At 38.5% G+C, this 23847-nt stretch overlaps 1 protein-coding gene across 1 annotated transcript in view; it reads left to right on the forward strand.

Annotated features, from left to right (window-relative positions):
- The first annotated feature begins 3051 nt into the window (after nt 1-3051).
- Nucleotides 3052-23847, forward strand: part of UQCC1 (ubiquinol-cytochrome c reductase complex assembly factor 1) — a 98951-nt gene continuing 78155 nt past the window's right edge. Inside the window, exons 1-2 of the mRNA XM_077769276.1 lie at nt 3052-3109; nt 16324-16422. Of these exons, the coding sequence (XP_077625402.1) occupies nt 3086-3109; nt 16324-16422 (123 nt within the window). The 5' untranslated portion in view covers nt 3052-3085. The remainder of the gene's footprint in view (nt 3110-16323; nt 16423-23847) is intronic.

The following is a 23847-nucleotide window of genomic DNA, read 5'->3' on the forward strand; positions in this document are numbered from 1 at the left end:
GGGAAATCTTCATATTCTATATAAAAAGAAAACTAAATTTATATATAACAATTATTGGTATTTGGAGACTATTAGTCTACTAATAGATCTTGTATTTTCACATTTACCCCTCTCTAATCCTATCTTAATTATCTCTTTAAATTAATTCAGATTAATTTTAATGCCACACTAGTTTTCTTTGGATTCTTTTTTTAATGTTTATTTATTTATTTTGAGAGAGAGAGAGAGAGAGAGAGAGAGAGAGAATCTTAAGCAGGTTCCACACCCAGTTTGGAGCCCAACATGGGGATCAATCCCACATCCCTGGGATCATGACCTGAGCTTAAACCAAGAGTGGAACGCTAGGGGCGCCTGGGTGGCTTAGTCGGTTAAGCGTCCGACTTTCGCTTAGGTCATGATCTCGCGGTTCGTGGGTTCGAGCCCCGCGTCGGGCTCTGTGCTGACTGCCAGCTCAGAGCCTGGAGCCTGTTTTGGAGTCTGTGACTCCTTCTCTCTCTGACCCTCTCTTGCTCACGCTGTCTCTCTCTCTCTCTCTCCTAGAAATAAATAAAACATTAAAAAAAAAAAAAAGAGTGGAACGCTCAACTGACTGAGCCACGCAAGAGCTCCTTCTTTGGATTCTTTTTAAAAACATTTACATTTTTTTTATTTGAGAAGGAGCAAGAGAGAGAGCGAGCATGCCTGAGCAGGGGAGAGGGGCAGAGGGAGAAAGAGAGAGAGGGAGAGAGGGAGAGGGAGAGAGAATCACAAGCAGGATCTTGCTGTTGGTGCAGAGCCTGATGTGGGGCTCAAACTCACTAACTGTGAGATCATGACTTGAGCCAAAATCAGGAGTCAGACGCTCAACTGACTGAGCCACCAAGACAACCCCCCCCTTTTAAAAATTTAAGTGTAGTTGACATATGCTGTTATATTAGTTTCCAGTGTACAACATAGTGATATGACAACTTTACATATTACTCAGTGCTTACAATGATAAGTGTAGTCACCATTTGTCATCATACAAAGTTATTACAATATTTTTTTTCAAGTTTATTTACCTATTTGGAGAGAGAGAGAGAGAGAGAGGCAGAGAGAGACTCCTAAGTAGGCTCTGTGCTGTCAGTGCAGAGTCTGATGTGGGGCTTGAACTCACTAACCATGAGATTATGAACTGAGCCAGAATCAAAAGTTGGATGCTTAACTGACTGAGTCACCCAGGTGCCCCACAATGTTATTGATTAATATGCTGTACTTTTCATTTCTGTAACTTATTTCATACCTGGGATTTTTAAAAAATGTTTATTTTTGAGAGAGAGAGAGAGAGGGAGAGAGAGAGAGAGAGGAAGAGGGGGGAGGGGCAGAGAAAAAGGGTGAACAGAGGATCTGAAGCAGGCTCTGTGCTGACAGCAGCAAGCCCGACAGCTGTGAGGCCAATACTGGGCTTGTACATGACCTCAGCTGAAGTCAGACACTCAGCTGAGCCACCTAGGTGCCCCATAACTGGGATTTTTTTTTTTTTTACCTCTTAATTCCCTTCATCTATTTTATCCATCCCCCAGCTCCTTGCCCCCCACAGCTACCAGTTTTCTGTATTTGTGAGTCTGTTTATGCTTTCTTATTTGTTTTGTTTTTAGATTCCACATATAAGTGAAATCGTATGGTATTTGTTTTCCTCTGTCATACTATTTCACTTAACATAATACCCCCTAGCTTTGTTCATGTTGTCGAAAATGGTAAGATCTCAGTCTTTTTTATGGCTGAGTAACATTTCATTGTATATACCCTACATCTTCTCTATTAATCTGTGGATAGACACTTAGGTTGCTTCCATATCTTGACTATTGTAAATAATATTGCAATAAACATAGGGGTGCATATATCCTTTTGAGGTAAATACCCAATTCTTTGGCTTTTTGAAATAAACCCTTGTTCTTTCCTATTTCAGGACTCTTGTCCTGGAATCTTCCATCCCTCTCTCATCCTCCAATATTTGCTGTGATAAAATAGCATATTCAAAGTCACTTCCCATGGCTAGCTCCTTCTCATCCTTTGGGTCTCAACTTACATGTCACCTCCTCAGAGAGGCCTTACCTGGCCATACTATCTAAAGTGTAGTTTCCCATGTTATTCTCAAGTTTAGCTCTTTGTTGCCTTCAAAGCACTTCCCACACTTTTTAATTATTTATTTTTTCATTGGTTTACTATATTTTTGTATGCTTCCTCCACCAGTCTAGAGCTCCATCAAGCCATTATCCACACCTGTCTTGTGACCAGCACAAGGTGAACATTCACTGGATCTTTATTGACTGAATGAAAAGGAAGTCTTTTAGCACCCTGCCCCTCTGCTCCCAGTCAACCCCAGGAGCACCTACCTACAGCTCCCCTCCTCTACTGCTCTTGGGATACAGTGGATGAGGTCCACCAGCCAAGGCCACTCTCTCCCACCTTCTCAAGAAACTCTTTGTACCCTTGATTCTTCTGTCTTCATCTTCACAATCATTTCCTATCAATACTCAAAGATGTTCACATTAAACAACCAACCAATCAGAAACCCCAAAAGTTCCCTTCTCTTCAGGCCTCGGTTCAGCAGGTGACTGCCCTCTTGACTTTCAGGACTCAGCTGAACACTCTCCCGTGTTCCTCTTACAACTTCTCAAGCTTTTTGGGGGGGAGCTCTTCAATGCTGGGATCCCTCAAAGTCCTGTTTTTTTCCCAATCCCACCACCCCCCGTGAAAAGGGGAGAGATTCCCGTGGGGGAAGTCTAGGAAGGAAGAATTCTGACAGCGGGGCGCTGAGGAGTGAGGCTGGGTGAGGGGGACGGAGGTGGCTAAGGAGAGAGCTACGAAAAGCCCAAGGCTATTCCTCAAGGAGGACAGGTGCAGCGGAGAAGACTCGAGTCTCTATGACGTGTCGTAGGAAGAAGACTGGGGAGAACCCGACGCTCGCGCCACGGTGGGGAAAGCGCGCGCTCTTGAGCGCAGGCGCAGGCGCCTGCGCTGCCGTTGCCGGGCACCCGCCCGCGAAAGGACAACTTAGACAAGGGGTGGGGGCAGCGGGGACTCCGGAAGGCCACTCTTTACCCGGAAGTGGTTGCAGAGGAACATGGCGTTGCTGGTGCGAGTCCTTGTGAGTGAAGGAGTAATTTTCTGCGGTCGCCCCCAGGGTTGCAGTCGGAGGAGGCAGGGCGGGAGAAACCGGAGGAGAGTGCAGGAGGGGAGCCTGTGTGGCAGCGAGACTGCGCGGTCGCCTCTCTGCGGGGAACTGAGGCAGCTTCCCACTTTCCCCCACCCTCGGTTTGGTGGTGGCATCCCCGTCTTTAGAGGAGGGAGAGAGTGACATCGGACCTCAATTCGGCGAAGTTTGCTTTTCCGCAGCTACCTCTTGGGACCGCTTTCCCTCAGGGAGAGGCAGCACGTGGGTGGGGGCACTGATTGGAGTTTTCGAGAGGCCTGGGTTCCTGTTTCTGTCTGTCACTGATATCCAGTGTGACCTTGGACAAGTCACTTTCGGGCCCCAGTGTCCCGATGGGAAAAATGAGGACGTTAATCTGCAGTTCCTTCGGTTTCCGAGATTCTCTGGGTTTGTTTCCGACATCAGGAAGACGATTCTTAACTGTACAGTTAAGTGGAATACTGTTACAGTTTATGAGATTGAAAGCTGGCTGAAAAACGGGCTCATGCTCTGTCGAGCACAGTGTATGGCACACCAAAGGTGTTCAATAAATGTGTAAGGAATTAATGAAGTGAGGAAGGAATTACTAGACTTCTTAGCACCCTTGTGGGAAACTACTGCCCTTGTGATTCATCCCTATCCTTCTAGCATACTCTGACATCTGGGAATTCAAGGAGAAGGAAAGTGGCAGCAAAAGAATTTTGGATAATATAGAGCCTAGTTACTAATCATTGAGGGATGGGAGGGTTTATCATTTTAGCCAGACTTTCAAAAATTGGGTCAAGGACATTGTTTTTCATAGCAGACACTGCCCATTCCTGCCCCTGGCTTTCTTGTGAGTTAATTTACGCTTATGTTTCTAATCTTTTTATATATGGTTTATAAGAACTGCAATTTAACTTCTTGTATTTCTTGTCAGCCTAGCAAAGTGCAGTACTGTCTATTCCTCCTCAGTAATTGTTTGAAGAATAGCTCATATAACCTACAGAAAGATTCACTTGGTGAAGTAATTGTTGATGCCAGGGCAGAACTTGATTCAGATCTGAGAACTGCTGGAGAAATGGCAACTAGGATGTCGTAAATTATTACATTTTAAAGGTGGATATATCAGGAAAAAGATGAAAAGTTTATTGCGCTGTATACCTTAATGAACACCTTGATTTATCTTGGAATTTAGGGCCTGCTCGATATATTAAATATTCTTGCCCCTGAGTGTGTGGACCATTGCAGGTTTATTTATTCTTAGGTGGTAGAATCCATATAAACTGCCTAACTGCCCTCTATTAGTCAGATTTTTTTATATTTATTCCTTTCTGCTCATCTTTTTAGATAAAAAGCAAGTTTAGGTAAGGAAAGTCACTTTTACTTTATACTATGATTCTTTAAAGGTTTCTAATTATATGATATAATGTGCTGTGTGACAAAGCAATGGAATCTCCCCTAATTCTAGATGAAAGTGACAGTAAACATGAAAGCAGCAGGTATTTATTGACTGCCTATTCTGAAGAGGCCTTTGGGTTGGGTGATGAGGAATTCACAAATACAGGAAATCTACCCGTCTAAGAGTCTGAAGAGCCTTGGTTGAAAGCGTAGCTCTATTACTTACCTTGAGCAAGTCCCCTAACTTCTCTGAACCTCAGGTTTTCTTAATAATAAGTTTGATAGGCTTGATCAGAAAATCGGGTGATACAGATGACATTTAAATGTTTTATTCTCTTCCTTTTAGTTCAGCACCTGTTTTGAGAGTTACTACATTCTAGAAACTATCCAAGGGACTGAGGATGAAAAGCATAGACCTTTCTCTGAAGTTTATAGTCTAATAGAGACAGGAAAGAGAACTACTAATACAACACTTGAAATGCTGTAATAGACGTTTGTACCATGTGCTATAGGAGCAGGGTAGAGACATACCTAAACCAGCTTGAGGATAAGCATCCATCAGGGAGTGATGCCTGAACTAAATGAGAGCATTAGAGAAGGAGAGAGAAGGCATAGAAGAGAAGTGTTAGCTTGTGGTACTAATGCCAGACAACCAAGAACTGTGTGTGAATCTTTGGCTTGATGTGGGCACTTACGGGGAAATGGCAGGAGTCAGGGCCATGTGTCTTATGGTTAGGATTAGAGGTTTATCCTGAGGCAGAGGGGAACCTTTGAAATGTTTTAAGCAAGGCAAAATTTCTTTTTAAGTTTTTTTTCCAAATAATAATAATAATAATTTTTTAATGTTTTTATTTATTTCTGAGAGAGAGAGAGAGACAGAGCGAACAGGGGAGGGTCAGAAAGAGAGGGAGACACAGAATCTGAAACAGGCTCCAGGCTCTGAGCTAGCTGTCAGCACAGAGCCCGATGCGGGACTCGAACCCATGAACCGTGAGATCATGACCTGAGCCGAAGTTGAACGCCCAACCAACTGAGCCACCCAGGAGCCCCAACCCAATCTTCATTTTAAAGTTGCTCTCCTGCCTATAGTATAACCACTGAGGTACTTCTATTGGCTGAGACCCTGAGTCCTTCAAATGGGTTGAGGAGATGCATCATGGGTAAGCTGCAAAGGCACATTGAGGAGCTTTGAATGGTGTGCAACCTAACATGAACTGATAGCAGCTCAGTGTCTAGGCTGGTTTCCTGTGCTCCCCAGTTTGTCCCTAGTCCTGGAGACTGGGTTTTAGGCCAAGGTTATGCACTCCCTGACCTTTTGGTACTTGTGTTGGAGATAGGCAGGTAGTCCATGAAGGTGATGTATACATATTGCTTGGAGTCATCTATCATGCTGTAGATAGCATCTATGTTAAAGCTTCTGTTTTTAGGGCAAAGGAGTTCGTTTTCTAAGATTTTTTGATATTCTTTTTTCATTAAAAATTTTATTTATTTATTTATTTTAAATGTTTTTTATTTATTTCTGGAGAGAGAGAGACAGCGTGAGCAGGGGAGGGTCAGAGAGAGAGGGAGACACAGAGTCTGAAACAGGCTCCAGGCTCTGAGCTGGCAGTCAGCACAGAGCCCGACGCGGGGCTCGAACCCACGAACCGCGAGATCATGACCTAAGCGAAAGTCGGACGCTTAACCGACTAAGCCACCCAGGCGCCCCTTTCATTAAAATTTTTAAAGTTAAAGAATAATCGACATGCAATAACTTGCACTTACTTAATTATATAATTTGATAACTGTTAGCATAGGTATACACTTGAAAAGCTATCACCACAATAAAAATAATGGACATATCTGTCACTCTCCAAAATTTCTTTGTACTCTTTTGCAGTCCTTTTCTCCTATTCTTCTTCCCTCCTGCAACCACCACTGATGAGGGGAACACCTTAGTTTCTTCCTTTTTCTTAAATTAAAAACCTTTTTAAAAGATTTATTTATTTTCGAGAGAGAGGCAGAGTGTGAGAGGGGGAGGTGCAGAGAGAGAAGGGACACAGAATCTGAAACAGGCTTCAGGATCTGAGCTGTCAGCGCAGAGCCTGACTTGGGGCTTGAACTCACAAACTGTGAGATTATGACCTGAGCCGAAGTTGGACGCTTAACCAACTGAGCCATCCAGGTGCCCCTAGTTTCTGTTATCATTTTTAAATTGAAATTTATGAATTTCATTTTGAAAGTATAAAAAAAGTTAAAAAAAAAACTCACAGTAAACATGTATACCCACTATGAGATTTTTGCTTTAATATATCCCTGTAGCAATTGTGGATGGATCAGTCAGAGTGGGCTGAAGTTCGGGTCCCAAAGTCCAGTCAGAACTACTCAAGTAATCCTGGAAGACGTAGGAAGGCCTGTTTAAGAGGGGGTGGGGAAGTGTGGCTAGAGAGAAGGGGATGATTTCAACAAGCATTGAGGAAACAGAGTCTGCAGGGCTTGGTGGAAGGTTAGATATTGAGGGGGAGAGGGAGGGAAATCTAACAGTGAGTCTTAGGTCTGCCTTGGATGACTGAGTTAATGTAGCAGTGACCTTCATTGAGAATGTCCAGTTGGAGATGGTGGTGTTTTGTTGTTTTTGTTTGTTTGTTTGTTTGTTTTTAAGTAGGCTTCACATCCAGCGTGGAGCTTGAAGTCGCTACCCTGAGATCAAGACCTGAGCTCAGATCAAGAGTCCAAGGCTTAACCCACTGAGCCATCCAGGCACCGCCAGTTTTTTGTTTTGTTTTGTTTTTAAGCAGCTGGAGAGTTGGTGTTCAGGAGAGACTAAGCAAGCTGAGATATAGGTTGTAGTTGAAATAAGATGTTGAGATTTCCTGGGCAGTAATATGGATACCTAATATTTACAGGGCACTTACCATGTGGTAAGCACTCTTAAATACTTTATATACGTGAATTTACTTAATCCTTACAATACCCCTTTGAAAAGGTAGGCACTATTATTTTCCCCATTTTAAAATAAGAAATTTGAACCACAGAGAAGGGATATTCCTGAAACATTCTCATTAGTTTCCCCTTATTTTTTCCCTTCTCCAATAATGGGTTTAGGAAGGAAGAGGAAGCTAAAGCACTGCTATTGCTGAGGAGCTCCAGCAGCGGAACTGGATATTTAAGTGCAGTGGGACTTGTTTATGGTTTATGAGCTGTCCTGGGCATTGGTGGTCATTTTTGCTTTACTTTGACATTAGTAGAAATTGCAGAAAGCCACTCTTGTAGTAAAAATTGTAGTAAAATATATACAAGATAACATGTGCCATTTTAATAGTTTTTAACTATATAGTTCAGAGTGGCATTAAATACATCACAACGTTCTGCTGCCATCACACCATTCACGGAACTCTTTTTGTCTTGCAAAACTGAAATTCTACCTATCAAAATCACCATGCCCCCCTCTACAGGCAGCCATCATTCTTTCTGTCCTTATGATTTTGACTACTGTAGTTAACCTTGCATAAGTGGAATCATACGGTATTTGTCATTTTGTGACTGGTTTATTTCACTCAGCCTAATGGCTTCAGGGTTCTTCCATGTTGTAGTATGTGTCAGAATTTCCTTCCTTTTTAAGACTGAATAATATTCCATTGTATGTATAAACCACATTTTGTTTACCCATTCATTTGAGGACAGACACTTGGGTTGCTTCCATCTTTTGGCTATTATGAAATAGTGCTGCCACTATTTATATCGTTTCAAGTCCCTGTTTTTACTTCACTTGGGTATATATTCAGAAGTAGAATTATTGGATCATATGGTAATTCTATGTTTAATTTTTTGAGCAGTTGCCATTTTATTTTCCACAGTTGTTGTACCAGTTTATATACCCACCAGGAAAGCATAAGGGCTTCAGTTTTTCCACATCTTTGCTAATGCTTCTTTTCTTTCTTTTTTTTTCCTTCATAGTGGCCATGTTAATGGTGTGAGGTGATATCTCATTGTAGTTTTGATTTGTATTTCTCTAATGATTAATGATGTTGAACATATTTTATATCCAAGTTGACCATTTGTGTATCTTTGGACAAATACACAGCACAAGTATACTTTTTGTTTTTAATTATTTTGTTTCTATTTTTATTTTTAATTTAAAAGGCAACTGCATAAAGCAATAATTGCAAATCTATGCTGATGAGCACACAATGTTTAAATATAAAATTTGAATGACATTAATGGCACAAGGGAGTCAGGAAGGAATGGAGCTGAATGGAATCAAGTTTTTTTTTCTTAAATGTTTATTTATTTATTTTTGAGAGAGTATGTATTTATCTAAGTAGTTGCCTTTATCAGTGCACTTTATTTCTTCATGTGGATTTGAGTTACTGTAGTGTCAGGGGTCTCATTTCAGCCTGAAGTTTTCCTTCCAGTGTTTGCTGTAGAGCATGTCTGCTATTGATTTTCTCAGTTTTTGTTTATCTAGAAAGTCTTAATTTTTCATCCCATTGCCTTGGTTTCTGAAGAGAAATCACCTATTAATGTTATCAAGGATCCCTTGTACATGTTGAATAGCTTCTCTTGCTGCTTTCAAGATTCTGTCTTTGTTTTTCAACAGCTTGATTATGATATCTATTTTTTAATGCTTTATTTATCATTATATATTAGTAAAAATTTTTTTAATGTTTTATTTATTTCTGAGAGAGAGAGACAGCGTGAGCAGGGGAGGGTCAGAGAGAGAGGGAGACACAGAATGTGAAACAGGCTCCAGGCTCTGAGCTAGCTGTCAGCACAGAGCCCAATGTGGGGCTCCAACCCATGAACCATGAGCTCATGAACTGTGCCGAAGTCGGAGGCTTAACCGACTGAGCCACCCAGGTGCTCCAGTAAAAATTTTTTTTTAAAGTTTTTAAATTTTAAAAGTGAGAGAGAGAGGCAGGGAGGTGCAGAGAGAGGGGGGAGAGAGAGAATCTCAAGCAGGCTCTGCACTGACAGCAGATAAAGAGCTTGAATTCATGAACTGAGATCATGACCTGAGCTGAAACCAAGAGTTGGATGCTTAACCAACTGAGCCACCAAGGTGCCCATGATATGTCTATTGATAGATCTCTCTGATTTATGCTATTGGAGTTAGTTGAGCTTCTTGGATTTATAGATTGATGTTTTTCATCAAATTTGAGGTATTTTCTTCCAGTATTTCTTCAAATATTTTTTCTTTCTCTTTATTTCCTCTTGTCCTTCTGAGATTCCCGTTATAATATGTCGGTACAATTGATGGTATCCTGTAGGTCTCTGGGACTCTGTTAAAATTTTTTCATTCTTTTTTCTTTCTGTTCCTTAGTTTGGATAATCTTGGTTGACCTATTTTCAAGGTCATTGATTTTCTCTTCTGCTCAAATCTGCTGTTTAACCCTTTTAGTGAAATGTTCATTTTACTTATTTTAAAACATAATTTGTTTTTTAAAAAATAATTTCTCTGTTGATATTCTCTATTTTGTGAGATAGCATTCTTATACTTTGCTATATTCAGAATAGTTTCCTTTATTTTATTTTTTTAATTAAAACATCTTTATTTATATTTGAGAGAGAGAGAGAACCAGAGCATGAGCAAAGAAGTGGCAGAGAGAGAGGGAGACACAGAATCTGAAGCAGGCTCCAGGCTCTGAGCTGTCAACACAGAGCCCGACGTGGGGCTCGAACTCATAAACCATGAGATCATGACCTGAGCCAAAGCTGGAAGCTTAACTGACTGAGCCACCCAGGTGTCCCTCCTTTAGATTTTAAACATTTAAAATAGCAGGTTTAGGGGTGCTTGGGTGGCTCAGTAGGTTAAGTGTCCGACTCCTGATTTTGGCTCAGGTCATGATCTTGTGGTTCATGGTGTTCAGCTCTGGGCTGGCTCTGCACTGACAGCATGGAACTTGCTTGGGATTCTGTCTCTCCCTCTCCTGCTCATACTCTCTCACTCAGAATAAATAAACTTTAAGGAAAATAGGTTCACAATCTTTGTCTAGTTTGTGTAACATCTGAGCTTCCTCAGGGACAGTTTCTGTAGTTCCNTTGTTTCTTTCTTTTTTTTTTTTTTCGGTTGAAAACTGGACATTTTAAATAATATAATATCACAGTTCTGGAGATCAGGTCTGTCCTTTCCCATAGTTTGTTATTGTTTTTCTGTTTAGTGACTTTTCTGAATTAATTCTGTAAAGGTTGTATTCTTTGTTGTGTGGTCTCAGCTCAGTTAGCTTTGTGGTCAGGTAATGAGTAAGTCTTCTGGTTTTTGCTGAGGGGTGCTGTGTGCATGCTGGGGTACACCATCAACATTCTGCCAATCATTTAGCCTCCCTGGCTTAAACTTCACTTCCTCCTTGTGTAGAGCCTCAAGGTAAACCAGAGGTCTCAGGTTTTTCCAGTTCTTGAGCACAGCCCTGTGCATATGAGTGGCCTTCTGATTCCCAGGATTATGTCAAACCTTTTCAAAGCTCATTCCCTTGCTTTTCCTTTTAAGCTTCTTTTGTTAGCCTCTTGGTTTCCCCAAGTATTATCCATTGCCTTAGGCAGCCATGAAGTTAAACAGTTGTTTTCAACTAGTGCTCCTGGGGAAATGGCTTTAAGGAGCATCAGCCCCATTCCTAAGTCAACTTTTTTCCAGAGAGGACTAGTTCTTTTAGTGACTAGTGCTATTTGGAAACCAAGTCTGGATGCTGGATATGGTCATTGCTTCCAGGACCTGTCAGGACAGGAATAGGAAATGCATGTATGTATATATTTACGTATGCACACATCTATTTCTGTATTTGTCTATATATATTAAAAACCTGTACCAATTACTTTAAATTCATCCTAGTACCACAGGGTTTATTGTACCCTTCAGCCTTTTCATATTTAACTCCTTTCTCCACTAGAGACTTTAATGTGTATAATAATTAATACATATATTTACTGATATGCTCAATCTTAATATATTTATAGATATGCTCAAATCTTTCCCACATGTAATCAATCTTTTAAAGCTCAGATTGGACACCCCCAACAAAGTGGGAGGAGGCAGAGTATTCAGTAATGATGGAAGAAATGGTTGAACATTCTCTGCTTCCTCTGTCTGTGTAAATATCCTTTTGTAGCATGCCACTTTGTAACTTGCAGGACAGTTTGCTACAGTAGTGTTTATCCTCTGGATTGTGGAAGTGAATTAGTATACATGGCATTCAGAGTACAGGGACCAGTTGACATTTACAGAGTAGATGTATGGTTGATCTTCATCATTCACAGATTCTGTATTTTTGAATTCAGTATACTTGCTAAGACTTATTTATAATTCCAAAATCAATATTAATGGTACTTTTACCATCATTTACAGATATGTAAATGCAGAGGAGTGAAAAATTTGAGCTTCAGCATGCAAGTCCTAGCTGAGATCAATATGCTGACCTCTTATTTTAGCTCTTGTACTGTAAATAAGTATCATTTTCATAGTCTTTTTAATGCCACGGTTTTTGCATTTTTGTACCTTGTTGGTGATTTCCCTGTTAAATATGGCCCCTAAATGTAGTATCTAGTGTTACTAAGCGCAAGAAGGCTGTGATGTTCTTTACAGAGAAAATTTATGTGTTAGAAAAGTTTCTGTTTTTAAAAAAAAAATTTAAGTGTTTTATTTTTATTTTTGAGAGAGAGAGAGAGACAGTGTGAACAGGGGAGGGTCAGAGAGAGAGGGAGACAGCACAGAGCCCAATGCAAGGCTCGAACCCACGAACTGTGAGATCATGACCTGTGCCGAAGTTGGATGATTAACTGACTGAGCCACCCAGGCGCCCCTGGGTTTCATTCGGGAGTGAGTTAATAGTGCTGTTGGTCATGAGTTCAATGTTAATGAGTTAACAGTATATTTATAAATAATTTATAAATAATAAGATGTTTTTAAAGAGAAACATACAAGGTTATATATTGATTGGTTGATGAAAATGTTGTGACCCAGAGGCTTGTAGGAACCTAACCCTGTATTTCCTTTTGGAGCAGTGGTTCAGTTTTGCTAACTCAGTGTTTGTGGTCACTTTATAAAACAAAACTATGGAGAATAGGAGAATGGACTGCCTGTAAAGCCTTCTCCAATTCATTAGTAAGCCAAGGAAAATACTATGTACAGTATCTTAAAAAGCATATGCAGCAACAGACTGGTCTGGACTGATTAAAGCTGTAGTTGAAAAACTGGTCCATCAGAATAATTTGAAATACAAATGTAAAGTCACCTGCATTTAACAGTATGCCAAGGAAATAAAAACATGAAACCCATCTTTAAGATTTTGGTTTTGAAGTGTTGGTGAGGCAAAAAGACAGTAAAACAACTTCCTGCTTACTAATAGTGTATATATTATCCCAAGTTAAGGCAGTAATTCTAATTGTAAGAAATGGCTATAAATGTTTTCCTGAACTTGGAAGTTGAGGTTTGTTAATTGTTATAGGCCTAATATGTTAGTACCTATAAGAGGGAGGTAAGTCCTTCCACAGATTTTTATTTGTTTATTTATTATAATTTAAAAAAAGTTATTTAATTTTGAGAGAGAATGAGCGAGCAGGGGAGGGGCAAAGAGAGAGGAAGAATCTGAAGCAGGCTCCAGGCTTTAAGCTGTCAGCACAGAGCCCTACATGGGGCCTGAACCCATGAACCGTGAGATCATGACCTGAGCCTAAGTCGGATGCTTAACCGACTGAGCCACCCAGGCACTTGCACAAACTTATATTTATAAATGAAGTACTGGGAGAAGTGGAAGGAAAATGGACCAAATAGAGTCAGGAGAACCAGTACCTAGAGTCTGGAGAGACTTTTTAAAAAAAGATTATTTATTTATTTTGAAAGAGAGAGAGAGAGAGAGAGAGAATCCCAAGTGGACTTTGCACTGTCAGAGCAGAGCATGATGTGGGGCTTGAACTCACAAACCTTGAGATCATGACCTGAGCTGAAACTATGAGTCAATTGTTTAATGGTCTGAGCCACCCAGGTGCCCCTGGGGAGACTTTTTGAAGCTAATGAACTCATGGGTTGGGTAGGAGGGAAGAAGAGAGTCCCAGAGGAACTAACTAGAAGGGAATTAGCTTGTGTGGAGAGGAGTCGTAATTCCCAAACCAGAGAATCTGAGTCAGGTTTTGGAACTGCTGAATGGAGAACACAAGACAGTATGTAAATATAAAAATGAGTTCTAGAGGGGTCTAGTTGGTAAAGATCAGATGTTGAAGTTTGATTAAAGGGGCACTTGGAGGCACTGTGAGCTTTTGAGAAAAGGAATTCCCAGGTTCAAGACAATATTTTAAGAAAATACTTCTTGCTTCTGTGGTAGTTTGCTGGTGGAAGAGAAGCTTACTTACATAATTCAGTAACAATTGTTAATAACAATAATGATGCTTTTGTGTGTGTGTTAGTGTTCTGGAGGTGCTTTTACATAGGATCCTTGGAACACTCCTGTGAGGTAGCTTTTATTATTCCCACTTTACATAAGGGAAAATGGAGGTCCAGAATGTTGTAGCTAGTTCAGGGTCATACAGCTATTTAATATCAGTCTTGGGATTCAAATACCCTTTCTGCTACACCTCAGTTTCAATTAAGGCTTTGGACAAGAATTGTTGTTGTAGGATTGGAGAAGGAAAGAACAGAGCTGATTCCTTCTTTCTTCTAATAAGAACTGATTTAAAGTATTGGCATAAAACCAAGTAGAACCAAAATTACAGAGAAGAATTTTGTTGACGTGGGGAAAAATATGATGAAATTCTTCAGAAGATCTTCCAAAAATTTGCATTGTTCCTACTTGTAATTTCCTCTTACTTCCCCCGCCTCGCCTCCCTTGGGCTTGAATCTGCAGAAGTTGAATCCCGTATTTACATTTTTAGGAAAGGAACATCTAACATTGAGTGATTCTGGTAAATGATTCTACATTAGTAAACAAAAAGCCAATAACTTTCTCTCTTATTTGAACATTATCCCAACAGATCAAACTTCAGCTGAAATAAAATATTTTGAAGCTTTACTTTTCATTTGAAACATAAGATGTTGTGAGTAGCTTATTAAAAAGTTACACGATTTTAAAACTGCGAGACACTTTAGAAAGCCTCTCTGAGTTTAAAATTCCTGCATCTTTCTCCATGTACATCACTCCTATCCCTTCTTGCCTACTCATGAGGAAATGGAGATTCAGATTCAACTTAATATTTATTGAGTTGGACATGTTTTTCTTAAATCCTGAGAAGTAGGGATTTTTTTCTTTATTTTATAGAAGAGGCAACAGAGGCTTGTAGCTTTCAGTGGAGCCAAGAGTCAGATCAGTGCTTTTTGATTCCAAATACATGGCTCTTGCCCCTATACTATACTGTGTTTTAAGACTAGTTCAGAGTGTTAGAAGATACTTTGTTGATATTCCTTTTAGCCTTTCATCCCATAAATGAGCATGGATCCAGGAGTTGGGCTGTCTGGGTTCAAATCTTAACCCTGCCATTATATTAACTATGTGACCTTGGGAAATTACTTATTCTCTGTATACCTCAGTTTCTTTATCCATTTAAGTGGAATAATAGCAATATTCCTAGGTCATTGAGTGGTGATTGTGAGTTTTAAATGAGTTTATATATGTAAAGTACCTAGGAAAGTGCCCGTCACAGAGCAAATGCTCGTAAGCATTACTAATAATTGCTATAAGGAACCTGTGCATTGTAGAGAATAAGTTACTTGTAAAGATCATATTAGAATAGCTGAATTAAAACTAGAATCCAGATCTTTGACTCCTAGAATTGTAGTTTATGTTTGGCAAAGCGTTTTTTTGTTTTTTTTTTTTAATTTTTAACGTTTATTTTTGAGAGAGAGAGCGAGAGCGAGCAGCGGAGAGGGAGGGAGAGAGAGGGAGACACAGAATCCAAAGCAGGCTCCAGGCTCTGAGCTATCAGCACAGAGCCCAACACAGGGCTCGAACTCACAAACCGTGAGATCATGACCTGAGCTGAAGTCTGACGCTTAACCAAGGAGCCACTGGAGCCACCCAGGTGCCCCAAGGCAAAGTGTTTTTAAAACAATTTTATATCCAGCCCTCATTGTGGCCCTATAAGTTATATATAGGCCAAATGAAAGAAACCCTTGGATCCCTCAGACTTGGTTCCTAGAATAGATATCTCCAGTACTGTGTACATGAATGCCATTTATACAGTGGAATGTATTTCAGGTTCATAATATAGAGTAGGCTTCTCATGTAGCAAGATAGAGCTCTTCCTTTCCCCAGCCTAGTCTTTCGCTTTGGCCCGGAGACCTTTCTGAGGTCAGTTAGTACCTGAGTGGGAAACTGAACTTCAGTCATTAACTCTTACCAGCCATTTAATCTCTCTCTTTTGTTTTGGAAATCAAATTGGCATAGTATATTTTCCTACCCTAAAAATGTCAGCCTTAGTTTCTTCATCCTTTTGGGGATGATAGTAATTCCACATTGCTTACTATAAAGGGATTCTGTGAAGATCAGATAAATCAGTGTTTATGAAAAGGCATTGCAGACTCTCATTTAAATGATAATTTAATTGTAAAATGCCTGAAGTCTGCTTATTTTGTTACTCTCCTGAGAGGGAGCCCATGTCCCCTGCCTGAGTCAGCCTTATACTAGAGTTATTTTAGTCCATGGATTAGAAGTAGGCAGGGGTACTTCTCTAAAGATAAAATACCTTAGAGAGATGAGCATGAGAAAGCTTGTTCCTGGCCCTGTTTTTGAAGTTCTCCTTTCATTTACCCTGATCTGGCAGAATTTCTAAACTTCTACTCTTGGAGTTGGATATAGATTCTTGACAGTCTTTTTTTTTTCTTTCTCTAGAGGAACTGGATTTCCCAGTGGGTTCCAGTATGCAGCCGATTGGTACCTGTGTCTTCTACACAGGCACAGTGGGGCAGGGCTCTGTCTGGTACTTTCCAGGTAAGGTTTGTTGTTCCTTTGCTTGGTATGAAAACCTTAGTGTTTATTTGCAAATGTCATGTATTTATAGATTAGCCAAACAAATTGTGTGATGGAAAAACCTCATGAGACCACTTCTGGGTCTCTGTGGTGCCAGCTCAGGACTGATTCTTACAGTATGGTGTCTAGGGCGTTGCTTCTAAATACCCCAGCAGTGGAACTTAGCCTAGGATACCATGCTACAGTCTGATGATTTTTACTGTTTGGAATGTTTCCAGATATTCATTTCAGAGTTAACTGCAGTTTTCTTTTTGTAGCCACACTGTGCCACTTTTATTTGGGGTAAGAAATGTTTCTTCCTTTCTTTTTTTTTCTTTTTATGAATACAGAATCCAAGGAACAATTATTTGAGGCCTTAGTTTACCATTGACCACATGATTCATTACTTTGGACCCTCCTTGAGAGTATTTTCTCCTGATATTTGTTAATTATACAAATAATTTAGTAATAAAGGAAATAAAAATCACTCATGACCTCAAATGTGAAAACATCTGCTGGTTTTTTCCCAGTCCTTATATGTGTGTGTGCGCGTGCTAATTTTTTCCATAGATACCTTAACAAATATCCACAGAATTTTATTTTCTGGTGCCTTTTCACTTATTGGAGCAGACATTATTCATGTTAGATAGATTGCATAATTATATTTTTTAATGGCTACGTGTTATTCTATTTACTTAGGCTTTGTTTGATACTGAAATTATTTGCAATTTTTTTTTTGCCTTTGTAGGCTTTAATGTAGTTACCATTTCTTGATAGTTTTTAAAATTTTTACTTTATAAAAGATAAATTTCTAGGAGGGTATATACCTTGGGTCAATGAATGTGAGCAGTTTCTCTCTCCAGAAGATTGTTTTAATTTATATTGCCATCAGCAATGTATATAACTAACTTTTCATTAACTTCCTCTAAATTGGGTGTTTAAAAAAATTTAAACTAACTGGGTAGAAAATGTTACCTTGTTTTGCTTTGTATTTCTTTGTTCATCCATCAAGGTTGAATATTTTTCTGTTTATCAGTTGTATTCTAGTTTGTAAAAATCATATGCTTATATCATTTCTCCATTTATCTGTGGGAATTCTTATAAATTCTCTTTTAAGAATTTATAAATTTAAATAAATTTAAATTCATATAAATTTATAAATTTTATAAATTTAAATTCATATAAATTCTTACCAAATTATATGANTAATCATATATACTTTATTCATATAAATATAATATATTAAAACTATTTAAAATATAGTATAATTCCCTCTAGCTAGTGTGTAAGCCTTTCCCTTAATGAGGACATGTATTGTTTGTGCCTGTATTTCCTGGGTTTCTCACTAACCCTGGCACAGAGTAGGCACTGAATGTATGTTGAATGAATGAGGAATATGCCTGTACAGAAGAGGCATCTACTTTGTGTAGGCATGCAGCTATTTCTTTTCAGAGTTGGGCAACATTCTGCTACTTTTTGTGCATGGAAAATTTTAGTAGAATTATCATAGAGTTCTAAGTCATTTGTTTTTGTGTGTATATAGGTGGTGGAGGGAGGAACTCATTGTGTGAGTCTCCAACTTGTGCCTCATTCTTTGAATCAGTAAACATTTCTTGACTATCTAATATGTATCAGGTACTGTATTAGATTCTGAGACAGCATTATAGCAAAACATTCATGTAAATAACTTAGAGTGGTTTATCTTGTGCTGACAAGATATAATTTTAGCCAGTGTAAATAAACTAGATATGTGCCTTATTGGCACATCTTCCCACTTAGAGGACCCCTGGTTGGAAAACTGTGGTTTTCTTCAGGTACGTGTCTGACTAGGAGGCATATTTAGCACAGAATGAAGAAGAACTTTGTGTTAATGGTGTCATGGGATGGGTGGGCTGCATTTTGACGTAGTAAATTTCCTGTTACTGGAAATATTCAGGCAATGGTCGGAAGATTGTATACTAAGGGCATGGCATAAAAGAAGCCTTCGTTGGTTGAGTGATAGTAGTATCACATGATCTCTAAGGTACTGTCCAATGCTATAATCCTGTTATCATTTTCAAAAAGCTAGGGACATTGTATTCTCATCTCTGTCTTTTTTTTTTTTTTTTTTTTAAGTTTTTTTTTTTAGAGACCGNAGAATCTTAAGCAGGCTCTTTCCACTGTCAGTGGAAGATCAAAGCCCGAGGCAGGGCTTGATCCCACAAACTGTTGAGATCGTGACCTGAGCCAAAATCAAGAGTCTGACGCTTAACCAGCTGAGCCACCCAGGCACCCCATCATTTCTGTCTTTCGTAGATAAACTTTACAGTTCCGTCATATTTGGGGGCACCTGAGTGGCTCAGTTGGTTAAGCATCTGACTCTGGCTCAGGTCATGATCTTGGAGTTAATAAGTTTGGGTGCTGAATCTGTGCTGTCAGCACAGAGCCCACTTTGGATCCTTTGTCCCCCTCTCTCTCTGCTCCTCCATCACTGTTTCTCCCTCCCTCCCTCTCTCTCTCAAAATAAATAAATACACAAAAAAAACCATTTTAAAGCTCTGTTATATTTTGATGAGTATACTTAAACATTTTTTATTTTGAAGTAATTTATACTTATAGAAAAATTGTAAACGTAGCAGGGCTTCCATATAGCCTTTGTCTAGCTTTCTCTAATGTTAAGAATCTTATATAACTATAGTGCAGTTACTGAAACCAGGAAATTAACATTGATATAATGCTATTAACTAATCTATGCAACTTAGTCCAATTTTACCTGTCTTTTCTACTAATGTCCTTTTTTTGGTTCTTCAATTTGGATTTTTTATAATTAGGTTATGCATTTTTGGCAAAAGTGTTGTTTCCTTCTTAGTGTATAATATCTGGGGATATATGATGCCAATGTGTCTTATTGCTGATGACGTTGACTTTGATCACTTGATTATTAAATTGGTGTCTGTCAGGTTTCCCTACTATTAAGTTAATGTTTTTCCCTTTTGTAATTAGTAAGTACCATGTGAGCAGATACTTAGAGACTATTCAGATGCCTTGTTTCTCATTATACTTTTGCTCACTATTTTTAACATTCATCAGTGTTTTCTTTTTTTTTAAGATATATAACATTAATTAATTAATTTGAAAATTGTGGCTTAAAAAACCCCATATAGCTTTAAATTTACTGTATTAACCATTTGAAGTATATGGTTTAGTAGTGTAAAGTATATTCACATTGTCATACAATAGACCTCTTAAACTTTTTCATCTTGCTAAGCTGAAATTCTATACCTATTATACACTAATTCCATACCACCTTACCCTTGGCAACCACATTTCTACTTTCTGCTTCTATGATTTTGACTATTTTAGATATTACATATGGGTGGAATCATATAGTATCTGTCCTTTTGTGACTTATGTTACTTAGCATAATGTCCTTAAGGTTCATCCATGTTGTAGGATGTGACAGGATTTCCTTCGTTTTTAAGGTTATCTAATATTCCATTATATGTATCTACCACATTTGCTTTGTCCATTTTGATGGATATTTGGGTTGCTTCCACATCTTGGCTATTGTGCATAATGCTGTATTAATATAGTATGCAAATATCTCTTCAAGATCCTGCTTTGGATTCTTTTGGCTGTATACTCAGAAGTGAGATTGCTGCATCATGTGGTAATTCTATTGATGGTTCTTGACTGCAGTAATCATTACTGTGGTGTTTGTATAAAGATCATTTTCTATTTCCATCATTACTACTATATTTATTGCTTGGAATTATACTGTAAGGAAGAGGTGTCACTTCTCCATTTATTTATTCAATTATTTATATGAGTATGAGCTCATAGATATTTATTTCCTTCTATGAGTTATAATTTATTATGCCTATTATTTATTTTGTTGATCAGATTGTCCCAGGTTTGGCTATTAGGAACTCCTTCAAGTTCCTTTTCTATATACTTTCATCATTTTTAAACATTCTTTATTTTCTACCACCACAAGATGTTTCAGGTTTATCTTGTATTTTCTTTGCTTTAGCCCTAGGTTCAACAGTTTCTCCTAAGGAGCCTTGGTTTCTTTAATTAGAGAATGGTATTTGGAATGTTTAAAAATCCACATCTTTGTGCTTGGTGTGCATGATCATATGTTATTGACTCCTACTTAGGTTTTTGAAAGCAGCTTGAAATAGGGGAAAGAAGATAGCTCTGAATGTATGTTTAATCCCTTAATGAACTTTACTTCTCTGGGCTTAAGTATCTTCATCTATAAAATAGAAAAAAAAAATAATACCAACCTTGCAAAGTTGTTGAGATGATGCGAGTAAAACATCAAGCATAAAAGTCCTGGGCATATAGGAGATCTTCAATAAATTGTAACGGCTGTTTTTGTTGCTATTTGTATGTTCATGCTACTTGGGTAAATTTCATCTTTACTGTATATATTGAAACAAAAAAATTAATTTTCCTAAAACTACCTTAAACAAGTTGCAAGCTCTCCCTAGTCTTAGTTTCCTCATCTGTGAAATGAAAAGTTTGGACTTAGATCTCAGGTTTCTTCCAGCTCAAGTGTTGTTATTCTGAGTTACTCCTTAGTTCTTCAATTGCTTTTTCTCCAAGCTAAACATTTTAGCCTTTCATTTTAATTCCTTTTAACCTTTCACTAGGACCTTTTATTCATTTCTTTGATCATTCCTGTGGTTATTTTCTGGATCTTCTCCAGTTTGTCCTTCTATTTAAAAAATTTTTTTTTGAAAAAAATTCTACCTAAGTTTTATTGAGTACCGACTCTATGCCCAGAATGATCTTGAGCAATGGGACAGAAAATAAAAGAAGTATATGGGAGACTGTGCCTTGGTAGAGCTTACTAATGGAGCAGATATACACTGACAATTTAGGAATTTCTTGAGTCCTTCCCTCCTTTCCTTCCTTTATTCCCCTTCCCTTCCCCCTTCCCTTCTCCCTTCCCCTTTCTCTTCCCTCTCCCTTCCTTCCCATTTCCCTCCCTTCCCTCTCCCTTCCCTTACTCCTTTTCTTCCCTTCCCTTCCCCCTTCCCTTTCTCCTTCTTCCTTCCCCTCCCTCCCCTTCCCTATCCCTTTCCTTCTTCCCTACTCTTCCTTCTTCCCTTTTCTTCTGCCTTTCCCTTCCCTTCCCTGCTCTCTCCCCTCTACCTCCTCTCCTCTTCCCCTTCCTTTCCTCCCCCTCCTTTTTTTCTTTTTAGATCAGGGAGGTCTGTACTTATAGAACCTTTCTGAAAGCATAAAATAAAAGTGAAATCTTACATTCATTTTAATGAGGGCTGCCTGCAAAAGATTTTATCATTGGAGTTGTCTGGAGCAGGTCTTTGCATTTATGTTATGTATTGCAATTTGCTTATCTTTTTCACATTGTTTTATTTGGTTCTCAAAACAAATTTATGATAGGCAGAGCTGGGGCTTCTGACTCAATGTTTTCTACTATACTGTGCTTCCTCAACTTTGTCTTCTGACTCACCTTCTCTATTCTGCCCACTTCTTAAGGCTTCTTTGTGAGGTCTTTTTGGGTGACTGTAGGTAATTCTTTTCTCCCTCCAAATTTCTCTTGTTTACCCTATTCATTACATACCTTTAAGCATTTTTGTACATTTTATTGAAGTATAATAAAAATACAGAAAAAGGTATAAATCATAAGTATACACCTTAATTAATAATTACAAGGTTAACTAACCAGCACTCAGATCAAGAAATAGAACCCAAGAACTTCCTTGATTCCCCGTCACCACGCATAAGCAAGTTTAACCAGTCTTCACTTTGAATATCATAAAATAGTTTTATCTTTTAAAAAAACAATATGTACTCTCTTGTGTTTGTCTGCTTTCATTCAACTTTGTTTTAGAAATTCATCAATATTGTTCTGTGTGGTTATAGTTTATTCATTCTCCTTGTGTTTTTTTTTTTGGGTTTTTTTTTTTGTGAACACATTTCTATTGGGCTATATGCTTAGAAGTTGAATTGCTGTGTCTTACAGAATGCGTATGCATTCAGCTTCTGTAGATATAGCCAAATAATTTTTCAGAGTGATTGTACCATTTTTTACTCCTACCAGAAATGTGTGAGAGTTCTGGTTGTTCTGCAGCTTTGCTACACTTCTGTGTGTGTGTGTGTGTGTGTGTGTGTGTGTGTGCATGATCTTTAATCATTTTAAAATATGATACTTGGTTCCGTTTCTTGTGTGAGTCTTCTTTCTTTTCTGCACAAGACTATGAGCTCTTCGAGGATAGGGATTGTCTGTATCCTAAAACTGGACATAAAGACTGGCATACTGTGGGCAGTTAATAAAGGTTGGGTGAATAACATGCACGCACAGCACATATGTAGGTAAGGACAAGAAGGAAATAAATAACCATGTAAGTGGTTGTTCATTCAACGAACATTTGAGTGTTTCCTGTATCTAACACGCTATGTTTGATTCTGGTAATATACCTAATTTCTACCCTCATGAATCTTTTTGGTAGTGGTGATAGAAAATAAGCAAGTTTCATAAATATAATTTTATATTACAATAAGTACTATAAATGAAATGAACAGGTTACTGCTATGATAGAGAATAATGGGATGATAAGAAACTATGTTTAGGTAAAATGGTCAGAGAAGGCCTCTTTGAAAAAGTGACATTTGAATATTTCAGAGTATTTTTTTTCTTTTACAAAAGTTATTTATTGGTATCTTTTCAATTTAAATAAAGGAAAAAATTGATGTCTTTAAAGGTCAAGGGAGTCTTTTCTGAGGGGCGAGTAAGTAAATGTGTGTATTTATAGATATGTGTAGGTATGGGGAATCTAGGTGTTGTCCTTAGTATTAAGTACCTGGGTACTTCAGTGGTTCAAATAGTGTTAATGTTAACTCAGGAATAATGGTCAGACAGAAATACAGCTATTGGTGCATCCATTCATTACTCCTGGAGCTATGGGAGAAGGATCATATAATCTAGTAGGAGAGAACTTGCTAGTTGAAATTGTTGTCAATTGTGTTCTTTGAACCTGTTTTAAGTACTTTGTGTTCTCGATGGACCATTACGTTGATGTATGTGATGTAATGGGAGGTATTCTGTGTTTAGTCTGTTTTTCAAAGCCTGCTTAATACCTATGAGTTAAAGCATAAGTATTCCTGGGACTGACTAGAAGAATCCTAACTAATTTTTTAATACCCTTATTTGGAAAGAAAAGTAAATGGTAATTTAAAAAAATTTTTTTTTAATGTTTTATTTATTTCTGAGAGAGAGAGAGAGAGGCAGTGTGAGCAGGTGAGGGTCAGAGAGAGAGGGAGACACAGAATCTAAAGCAGGCCCCAGGCTCCAAGCTGGCTGTCAGCACAGAGCCCGACGTGGGGCTCAAACCCACAAACCATGAGATCATGACCTGAGCCGAAGTCAGACGCCTAACGGACTGAACCATCCAA

This window comes from Crocuta crocuta, unplaced genomic scaffold, assembly GCF_008692635.1.
Source record: "Crocuta crocuta isolate KB4526 unplaced genomic scaffold, BGI_CrCroc_1.0 scaffold445, whole genome shotgun sequence".
In the NCBI taxonomy this organism is placed as follows: domain Eukaryota; kingdom Metazoa; phylum Chordata; class Mammalia; order Carnivora; family Hyaenidae; genus Crocuta; species Crocuta crocuta.